The sequence below is a fragment of the Arvicanthis niloticus genome, chromosome 4 (assembly GCF_011762505.2).
Source record: "Arvicanthis niloticus isolate mArvNil1 chromosome 4, mArvNil1.pat.X, whole genome shotgun sequence".
In the NCBI taxonomy this organism is placed as follows: domain Eukaryota; kingdom Metazoa; phylum Chordata; class Mammalia; order Rodentia; family Muridae; genus Arvicanthis; species Arvicanthis niloticus.
In genome coordinates, this window is record NC_047661.1 from 108,360,234 (window position 1) to 108,371,307 (window position 11,074).

An 11,074-nucleotide genomic window follows, 5' to 3' on the forward strand; every position below is an offset into this window, starting at 1 on the left:
GAAGGTCGGAGGCAAATGACCTCTGTTTTTCTGGCTCTGGTCTTCAAATAGATACGGGAACTTCAAAAATGTACCAGGCAACACTGCAAATGCCCAAACACTGTTGTCTCAAGTAATCAACAGATGTAATAATCTTGAGATGACAACCTCTAGGGACAGGCATTCAATGACTTGTCACAAGGGGCTTACACAAGACACACTCTTATCTGTACAGTGGTTTGGAGTGAGATGTAAGAAAACTGGGCTTGGCAGTTAAGAGCACTTGTTCTCACAATTCCCAGCACCCACATGGAGCTCGAAAGGATCTGTAACTCCAGTCCTAGGGATGACGCCCTCTTCTGGCCTCTGTAGACACTAAACATGCACACAGTACACAGAAGGACACTCAGGCAGAGCATTCAGACATGTAAATTCACACACATAAATTCACACACAAAACATTTGCACGCAAAAAAGAAAACCAAGCTGCTTGGACATCTCTCTTGTACTCTAAGTTTGACTGTACTCTGATGGAATATTTTAAAAAGAGTTACCATGCCTGTGGTTACATGTCTGTATTACATTGTGGGTCCCTCTCTGGAGGTCTGCTTCCTCTTCCTTTTCAACTAAGACTTCATAAAAATGACAAAAAAAAATTGCTAAGTAACCGAAAACAAACAAACAAACACAAGCGAGCTGACACGGGCTTCACTGAAATAAGAGGTTTAATAGGATCACCAAGAGCTCCACCACAGACGAGGTCTGGACCTCGTGACTAGAAAACTGACAACAGTTAATTTTACACTTCAGATGAAACATCAAGTGCAAAACTGTCAAACAGCAGTAGGCTCGGAAAGAGCCGGTCCCTCTGCAGCAGCGTTAGTAATGGGGTTTCCACAGCGTTAACAGCTTGAGGCACGGTGTTAACCTGCTGGGTAATCGTGGGATTCTGATGTCATCTCAGAGAAGGCAGAAGTCCTTGTCAAGTATGATGTGAAATCTTTGGTTAGGTCCAGAAATCCAAGTAGGAGTCATGGAGTCAGGGGCCTGCAGACGTGGAGGTCTGATCAGGACAGCCTGCTCAGTGAGTACCTGGTCCACAATGTGTACATCCTCAGTCCCTCTTCTATAGTGTGCTGGCCTAAACAACAGTCTTCAGGGAACCTAAAGATTAGCCTGTATTCCACTCATCTACTTTGAAAGTAATTAATTATAATTTATAAAAAGGGAAACAGAATTGTGGATAATAAAAAGAATATAGACTCAAACATTAATCAACGCCTGGTTTTACAATATTCCACGTTCTCCTTTTTACTCACGTGAGGTTTTTATTCAGCAGCTGCTATTCCCCCTTAGCAAGCATTTACGAGCGCCTCAGTCAGTGGCAAGCTGGGTCCCCAGCAAGCAGCCTGTGGATGCAGGCTGTGGGAAGCTGCTGGAAGCTTTCATTCTGTGTTGTTTTGGCAGCTAAGGCGTCATCCTAAATTTGCCTAAAATGGTTACTTTAAATGGTAAACAAAAGTCTAGTACATTTTTAAACACTGGTAGGACAAATTATACTGTGTTTTAAAGCTGTCCTGGACTGACTGTAATAAACCGTGGGTGAGCTTTTCCCTTTAATAACTTTTCCTAACTCACTCCCACGTTGCCTGGGCATCCAGAAAGAAATCAGGCATGGTAAGGAGGCAGTGCATGAAGTCTGCCCCAAGGAATTAATGGGGACAAAGAGGGGCACAAGTAACGGAGGACAGCTTTAGGACCATGTGGCGTAATACTGAGAAAGGGCTCAGAAAGTCCTTTCCAGTAACAAGGCCAAGTAGCTTAGAGATCCAGTGATGGCACTATTTAATTAAGGGCCTTAGCACTGGGAAGCCTCGGCTCCCTTAGTGTGAGGATTACATACGCACAAAGCATTCAGTACTGAGCTTCTCTAGGAAAGGCTCAGCATTCCCACGGTTCCTTCACAGTACGGGGGGGGGGGGGAGACCCGAGGAGGGGCCAGACACAAGCACGCTGGCTTTGCCACCAATCATCCCTTACCCCTGGCAGCAAGAGGACAATAGTAGTCCACCATTATGAAAAGTGCATTCCCACGTTTCCATGTGGCCCTTGGAGGAGCCATTAGAGGGCTCCAAGAAATAAATGGCTTCTTGTCTTGAAGAGTGAGTCAGTCACACTATGGCTGATGGCACAGGAGAGGAAGGTTCTGAATCACTTGAGTGAGAAGTCCCCTCTGGACCAAATCCACAACCCCATTACCACACTCCCGAGCCCAGCATCCTGGGCCCCAGTCAGGTGCTCTGCACTCACCTACACAGGGCCGGCCTGTGCCATGCAGCCAGGCTCACCGCTCACGAGGCTACAGACAGTAGACACACAGGAGGACAAGAATCTCAAGAGGATGCTTTTCTTTTTCCTCAACAGACTGGGTTAGGGGACATTTCATCCTAGCTCTATAAAAAGGACCCAGCCCTAAACAAAATCAATACTCATAAGACAAGCCCAAAGAAACTAACAGTGAATCTATGCTAGAAAAAAAAATACAAAAGAAAAAAAAAATCTAAAGAAAGGAAAAAAGGTCTACCTCAATATAACCTAGACCTGAATTCCACTCTGACCAAGTGTCCATGCTGACACTCAGTGTTGTCAGGGGCCTTGGGAGGTTTGAAGGCAGATCTACTGAATTGCCCAGCATCTGCCAATAGCAGAGACTTCATGAAACATTCAGTCCCCGGAGTCAAGAAAATTATCTCATTTTACCACGGGATGACGTGAGAGATGAGAAGCACTGCTTCCCGATGGAATCCACACAACTAAGCCGAGTGGCCATGCTTCCTCGTGGACAGTGGGCACCACCAGACACTTGAGAGTCCTGCTGAGGAGGCCTCCGTGGTATGGCACCCATTCCCTCGAGGTCTCTCATCTGGGGCCTCTCCTGGCTGTGCAGAACTGCGAGGTCCATGCTCAACAGCACCAGGAATGCTGTCTAGGATGAGTGCGTGGAGCCTGCCCCCTCTCTCTTCTCAGGGCTGCTTCATCTCTTTGAGATGGTCACATTAAAAGGATGTGGGGCCAAGGTTAGACCAAATCTCCCTGTCATGATGGGCTTCTCGGAACCCTCGGGTAAAGCAAAGGTAAAACTCTGCATGAGGCTCACGAACATCAGGAATAACTCCATCTTTGCCAGCTGCTCTCCCATACACACCCGCTTCCCTAAGGGTGAGAGGAGAGAGGAACAGTTAGGACACATCCTGTTCGCTGGTAGCAAGAGTCTGCTGGGTCTATGGGGGAGTTTTAAAGTAAAATCACCACACAAGCCAGTCTCCTTCAGTTTACCTGTCCACACAACTGTCTCGCCATTGAGGACATGAAGTCATGAGTCATGAGGACAGGAACCAGGCATGGATCTGGAGTGGCAGCCACCCTGCCCCTGCCTTCCTACTTACCTCACCTGGAGGACTAAGGGGAAGAAAGTCAGATGGAAGTTTCTGGAACTTTCTGTATCCACAGAAAGGGCCTTGTATGTCTTAATCTAGGAACTTAAAGAAAGATCTGAGAGGGAGAAGCCCTCACGCCCCAGCCTAGCACATTGTGAGCTGTTCTCAGGCCTGTAACATGGAAGGCTCTTACTCAGGCCTCACAACCTGAGTTTCAATCCCTGGGATGCACATGGTGGAAGGAGAGAGCCAACTGTTCTAACATAACATAACATAACATAACACAACACAACACAACACAACACAACACAACATAACATGCATGCTGTGGTATCTGTCTCCCTCCCTAACACACACACACAGACACACACAGACACAGACACACACAGACACAGACACACACAGACACACACACACACACACACACACACACACACACACACACACACACGAAACCAGATAAGTAAATAATAAACTGTAATTTGGCTGGAGCCATGCAGGAAGGGCTGTGGCTAGCAGTGGCCCATCATTTTGCACAGCTTCCATGAGTGAGCTCTGAAGAGGCTTGGACGCCAGGGACTTCACCCCAGGACTGCTTCTTGCTGCTACGCATTTCCCTGCCGGCCACTGCTGCATTCCTCATGGATCTGACACAGCCTGTTGTCTCCTGGGGTTTAACCCACTCTGTTGGGCAGATTTCTTGCAGAATCAATATAAAGATGTACTTTCTTGTATTAATGCTATTTAGATGAATTAGTGATTTTTATAGAATTCCTGATCTGATTCAAGTAATTTTAGGAAGTTAGAATAATTGATAGAAAGTCTAACTAAGGAGATGGTTTTAATTGTTTTGCCAGAATGATATAATAAAATTAGACTCAGGAGTACAATGTGCCCTCTTCTCTTAGACTATCTTGAAAAAGAATACGACGAGCATTTGTGAACCATAAACATGTAAATTGCACTAGGAAGAGAGACAGGCTTGGGACCGATTTGTGATCAAGGAAAAACATTCATTCTAGGTCATGTCCAAGGATGAGGCCACAGGTGTGCACCATGATAGAGCAAGGTCATAAATATATAAAACGACTGCTTTGAACTTATAATGAGTTTATAGAATGAGGCACAGATAAGACAATGGCTCTGAATTATTATCAACATCAGCCTGTAACTCCCTCTTGTGTAACATTTTATCTGTGAGGTAATTTTTTCTTATACAGAGAACTTTGGTCTGAAAAGCTATACAAAGCTAAAAGAAAAAATAAACCTTCTTAGAATCGGCTCTTTAGAGCTTTGCTCTACCCATCAACTGTAAGTGTGTATATGTGGATACATGCCTATGTCTGTCTGTCCATATGTACATATGTATGTGTATGCTTGAATGAATGTATGTATGTTCATGTGTAGTGTATATGTGAAATTGGTGAACCTTGCTTATTTGAACCGACTTATTAGAGCCTGCTTTTCCTTTTCCAGTGTCAGTATGTATGTACATGATTTTTCTCTTTCCTTTTCTTTCTCACTGGCCTCTTAAAAGTTAAAGAGTTCAGAGTTTCTGGTAAGCGTCTAATTAACCTTCGACAGTAATGTTTAAAACGTTGCTGTCAACTCCAATAGTTCTGTAACCACCCTGCTTCTCAGGCCCCAAAGAATCTAAGCAACCAGGAGGGCAAGATTTCCAGTCATAAAGATGAAGCCCTTCTCCCTCCCCCCTTCTTTCTGCTTTCTGTGCTGGGGATGGAACCTAGTGCTCCAACATGCAAGGCAAACAGACACTGTACTACTGAGTCACCCCTGTCCATAACTCTGCTTTTGTTTTGTTTTTTTTTTTTATTTTTTATTTATTTGAAGAAAAAATGAGGTTGGGTCAGCAAGGAAACTCAGTAGACAAGAACAATTCCTCGAAGTTGTCCTCTGCCCTATACCTACACTCACATCTCTAACATACATGTGTACACAGACAGACAGACAGACAGACAGAGACAGACACACAGACAGACATACATTATACAATAATAATAAAGTTACAAAAAAATTTAAACCAAGGGTTAACTGACCTATTCCAAAAGGAATAAAAGTTTCTCTTTTCAAAAGTTGTCCTTGGTCATCCAGAAATCGATGAGGACAGAAGTCATCTGGCTTCTCCCAAATGGCTGGGTCTCTGTGTATTGACCACAGGTTGGGTAGGACCACTGTCCCTTTAGGAATAGTGTACCCTTGGAGGACTGTAGACAACAGACAAGACAGAGTCAGCACCACACTTTCACTAGACATTCTCCTCAAACATCACTGTTTCCAGGGAGGAAATAGTCACCTCCTAACACAGTAGTTGGTGAGACTAAGCTCTGAGGTTCCTGAGGGGAGGGGTAAGATCCTACCAAGCATCACTTTCTGCTCCAGCCCAGACCCAGCCTGAGACAGGGGAAGGACTAAGTGTTCAATCAGTATGCTAGGTCAGGCCATTAAAATTTACAAGGAGACACTAAAGCAGAAAACAGGAGAGTCTAAGTTAACTTCCCCAAGATCTATATATTAAAATTTACATAGTGTGTCTTAGCTAGGGTTGTTATGGCTGTGATGACACAGCACGGCCAACTTGAGCAGGGAAAGGTTTATCTGGCTTACGCTTCATCATGGAAGGAAGTCAGGACAGGAACTCAGGAGAGGCAGGAGCTGATGCAGAGGCCATGGAGGAGTATTGTTTACTGGCTTGTCTTCCCTAGCTTGCTCAGTCTGCTTTCTTGTAGAACCCAAAACGACCAGCCCAGGGATGGCACCACCCACAATGGGTTGGGTCTTCCCCCATCAATCACTAATTAAGAAGATGCTCTATAGCAGTGTTTTGCAACCTGTGGGTCAAAACCCCTTTGGGAGCAAATGAACCTTTCACAGGGGTCACCTAATACCATCAAAAATATCAGAAGATTTCATTACCTTATCATTATGTATAGCAGTAGCAAAATTATGGTTATGAAGTAGCAACAAAAAATAATTTTATGGCTGGGGATCACCACAGCATTAGGAAGGTTGACAGCCACGGCCCTACAGGCTTGCCCACAGCCAGATCTCGTGGAGGCGTTTCCTTAATTAAGGTTCCCTCCTCTCAGATGACTTCAGCTTGTGTCAAGTTGACATAAACTGCCCAGCACAGAAGGGAGCTGCCTACTGGCTTTTCTGTTCCCACAATATGAAGGGAACAGCAAATCAAGAGAAAAGATTTGCAGGGAATTCTGCTTCCATGATCACCAGCTGACAAGCTAAGCAATATCCCCATGTGCTGGGCTCTTCACAGTGGATCTAATTTGCATTCTTTATAAGCCTTAAACTTTACCCTTCCCATCCTCTTTCCCTCCCCCTTTCCTCCATCCTTCCCCCCCCCCATCTCTGAAACAGAGTTACCCCTGAAATCTCCTGCTTAAGCTTCCCATATGCCAGGGTTACAGATGGGTAGCACCCTGCCTTATAAAGGGGAGCTTTAGAGACATTCTGGACTCACCACATGAACATAATTCTCAGCAGCTGATAGGTAAAAGTTGGTGACCCCCTAGAATCAGGCTGGAACATTCCAGTTTCTAAGTAATTACATTTTGCTTACAGAATTTTAAAAACCAAAAGGGGCCAATCTCTAGCTAACATGTTTAATTCTGTATTGAGTCTGGCTCTTCTGACAAGTTTCTTCTGCGGGACAGATGACTGGAAGGGCAGCATTGTTTGTGCTGTGGTGTAAGTGTGTGAGCCAGGAGGCCCGAGGGCTACTGGTACCCTGAACCAATGAGAAAGCAGAAACAATCCGGGACCTTTCAGATGTGGCCACACCCCTCCCTACACTCAGAGAAGTCCCTCAGGGGTCTACAGAGAAGGCAGGCTGGAGACTTGCCTGTTTTCTCCGAGGTCATGTGAGGAATGGCAAGTGGCACCACCATGGACAGCCGCTGCACCTCCATGATGGTGGCTTCCGTGTATGGCATCTGGGCCTTGTCAGTGAGGGACGGTGCGCGGTCGCAACCAATGACCTTTTCAATTTCTTCATGAACCTTTTCTGTGCAAAAAGAAAAAAGTAAGGCCACAGATCAGGCTGGGAGAGCTGAGTCAGCACTGTTATGCAGACTTTACCCACCAAGGGATCAGTTGGCATGGTGGCCAGATGCAAGATTGGCAGAGACAGCAAGCCACTGGGGGTGGGGCTCGGCCACACTGGGGCTGTGATGGGACAGCAGAAGAGATTGGGCAGAAGAAACAGCACTCTGGCCTCCAGGGCGCACAGCATTGAACTCTCATGAGGCTCTAAGCCTTGTGAAAGTCCAAAATCATATACAACAAATCATACCTTTGGGGTTGCTATAGTTGAGCACAAGCCTCAAAAGCCTGTCCTTGCCAGTCTGTTCCCTACAGTGGTGACATTATGAGGAGGACCTTGTGGGAGAACTGAAGAGAAAGACTCTACCCTGGCATTTCCCCCTTCCTTCTCTTCTGCATCTGCCCCGAGGAAACTCCTTAGCACAATACACTGCCTTACCACAGGCCCCACTGTAACAGAGCCAACTGGCCATGGGCAAGCCACCAGCCAAAATACTTCTCTTGTCAGTGAATTATCAATCATACGTTGTTACAGCATTGAAAAACCTGTTAACACTGGGTTCATATACAGGTACCTCTCATCGACCTGGATTCTTGATACTCAAAAACTTTACAAAATAATAAAGCTGTTGTTTTAAGCAGTTAATTCTGGGGATAATCTGCTGCTTAGTAGTAGATGGTTGAAACATAGAGTTACAATGGAAAAAAAAAAAAAAAAAAAAACGGCTAAGAAAAGAAAAATGGGCCCTTCAGGAAGTTCACAACTCCATCCTCTGGTGCCTTGTAAATGGGATACCTTCCACGGCGTCTTTGTCTGTTTTCAGCCTCTATAACTGAAAACAAAGCTGAGTGCTTTATAAAGAAAAACTTAGCTCACTGGCTCAGAAGCCCCTCTTGGGTTACATCAGAGTGTGGCGGACAGCATGATGAGAGCATGTGAGAGAGAGGTCACATGGCAAACAGGGATCCAGAGGGATATGGGGGGGGGGGGCAAGGCTCCCCCTCTTCTGCTAACTCCCTCTTGTGGGCACTAACTAGGTTCCTGGAAGAACTACATCAGCCTGTTTGAGGATGTGACGAATGGCGTGGGAAAGGGATTGAACCATGCTTTTATATTTCTTCCTCCATGTACTCCAACTCCTCAAGAATCCTGGTCTCAAGAGTAAGCTCTAAAATGTCCTATGCAGAATTACCTTGCTGTTGGTATCTCAAAGGCCCAAACCTGTAGCACATGAACCTTTGGGGGATACTTGAAAATCATATCCAACTGACACACGTAGTAGAAGGGACTTCACTAAACATGGGAACACATCCTGGGCTACTGAGTGCATCTCCATCCAAGCAGTTATACACTGTAGGATGACACTTTAGTCAACCACTGACTACATCAACAAGCGTGGTCCTGTAAGGTTATTTTGCCTTGTGACACTATGGTTACCTCAGTTCAAGTGTACTCTGTGGTGCTTGCATAATGGTGAAATCATCTAATGACATATTCTCAGGACATGTACCCATCAACGTTGGCGTGAAAATCAGATAGCCTTGCCCAGCTGACTTCAGTCAGGAGATGTGAATATGGAAGCATGGCCAGAGGGCTACAGCTCTGCTGGCTCTGAGGGTGGAGAGAGGATCACAAGGTCAAAGAAGCTGGAAACAGCAAGGAAAGAATTTCCCTCTGGGGCCTCCAGAGGGCAACAGAGCCCAGCTTACACCCCAGTAGTCTTCAGTCCCGTGAAGCGTATGTCATACTTCTGATATAAATACTTATAGCAAATTCGGGTTTGTTTAAGTGACTAAGTTTGTAGTGAATAGTTAAGAGCTGACATAGACAACAATATACCACGTTCCCTTATTCATCCAGCACCTACTGCCACTGCCACTGTCACTGGCTGTCCACTGGGGCTAAGGTGGTGGCACCAGCTGTGACTTCTGCTGACTCTTTTGGCCTTGTGTTCTCTATGCTCAAAACAAGACGGAGGTCTGGATGAGCAATGACTCCTTTACACGCTACTTCTCATAGGGCCCTTCCCTTCTTTCATAGATTCCAAAGGGAACTGGACTACAGAGATGAAAGCAGGGGTGAGCAAGCTATGACGCTAGTCCATCTAGAAATCCGAGGCTTCACTGTTCACCTCTTAAACTCCCTATAGATCACAAGTGTTTACTGGGTTTTCCAACCTGGATACATGGGCGCCTGGAGCCAGCAGATCACAGAGGTTGCAACTTAGTTTAAAGAACCTGTCTTTACCCCTGAGTAAAGAACAAAGGCACCCATTACTTTGCACGTCGGGGTTCAGTGACATGTACAGCAGGCACCAGAGCAGAGAGTTGGTTGTCGTGTCAGTGCCAGCAATGAAGAGGTCCCCGATGATGTAAAACAGGTAGTCCTCATCGAAGCTGGTGCTCTTGTTGGTTTTCTTCTCTTCCTCCATGTGCAGAAGGTACATGTCTATGAAGTCCTGAGGGTTGCTGGCATCCAGGGACTCTTGATGCTCTTTGATGATATTTTTAAGGAAACAGGTTATGTCCCTTTCGATTTGCCTTAGTTCCTTAAACGGCCCAAAGGGAAGGTAGTAAAACCAGGGGCATATGTTGATCAGGAAGAGCTGACCTTGCAAGCATATTTCTAGCCCTCGAGACATGAAATCCAGCACCTTCTTAAATTCCTTGTTGGTGTAATCGAAGCGTTGACCGAAGCACAGGGAGCAGATGATGTTGGAGACGGCGTTGCTGATGACAGGGAAGGGGCTGAAGGGGGCCTCTCCGTGCTTCTGCATTGCTTCTCTCACGTACATGAACTCCTCAATAATCTTGGGCTCCAGGCTGAGCTTGCCCAGACCAAAGTGACGAAGTGTCGAATGGGAGAATCTCCTCTGCTGTTTCCAGATTGGACCATAGTGTGCAAACACAATTCCTGCAAAGACAGAGAGGAGAGTGAGAGCAAGGCCTGGGGATAGTGAATGGGACCCACCGTCAGCTATATTCTGTATTTTCAAGTCTCCTGGCCAATGTTCAAATGCAGATAGAGGCAACATGTCAGGTGTCATCGTAAAGACATCTGTTTCCAATTAAAGTTGAGTCTAAACTAGAGAACAATTTGCTATCAAGTCGTTATAATTTATTGTAACTTCTGATAACATGAAAAGCACTGAGTTTATATTGATGACTACATTATTGTGCCCTTAAGTATCTTTATAGTTCACAACAGGAGATTCAGGCTTAGAAAACCTTCCAAACAAAAAGCACCCATACTCAAAACACCCATATTCTGAACACTATGGACAGAAGTCTAATTACAGTACCAGACTGGCCTAAGGGTGGAGACCACACCACTCTGCTCTCCATTCAAGCCCCAGCTTCAAGCCCAGTGCTGTGCACACAGCAGGAGCCTGAGATCATCGACAGTTGCCTCCCACTGACCCCAACGTGAACATCTACCACCATGGCACCCAGCGGAACTGCCCCTGGATGTTCTGACTGTTCTCAAACACTTCCTCCTTCTAGTTTCCATGATGTCTGTGATCGTCCCAGCCAGTTCTCCTTCCTGTGGGGATCAGATGAAGTCCTGAGCAACTCTGTGT

The 11,074-nt window shown here is 45.8% G+C and overlaps 1 protein-coding gene across 1 annotated transcript; it reads right to left on the minus strand.

Annotated features, from left to right (window-relative positions):
* Positions 1-686: 686 nt before the first annotated feature.
* On the minus strand, positions 687-10,555 carry Cyp2u1 (cytochrome P450 family 2 subfamily U member 1). The gene is made up of 4 exons (XM_034500832.2): positions 9,772-10,555; positions 7,294-7,455; positions 5,474-5,641; positions 687-3,192 (listed from the first exon to the last, which is right to left on the minus strand). Exons 1-4 carry the CDS (start codon positions 10,538-10,540, stop codon positions 3,014-3,016), a joined length of 1,278 nt encoding a protein of 425 aa, XP_034356723.2. The 5' UTR covers positions 10,541-10,555; the 3' UTR covers positions 687-3,013.
* Positions 10,556-11,074: the final 519 nt, after the last annotated feature.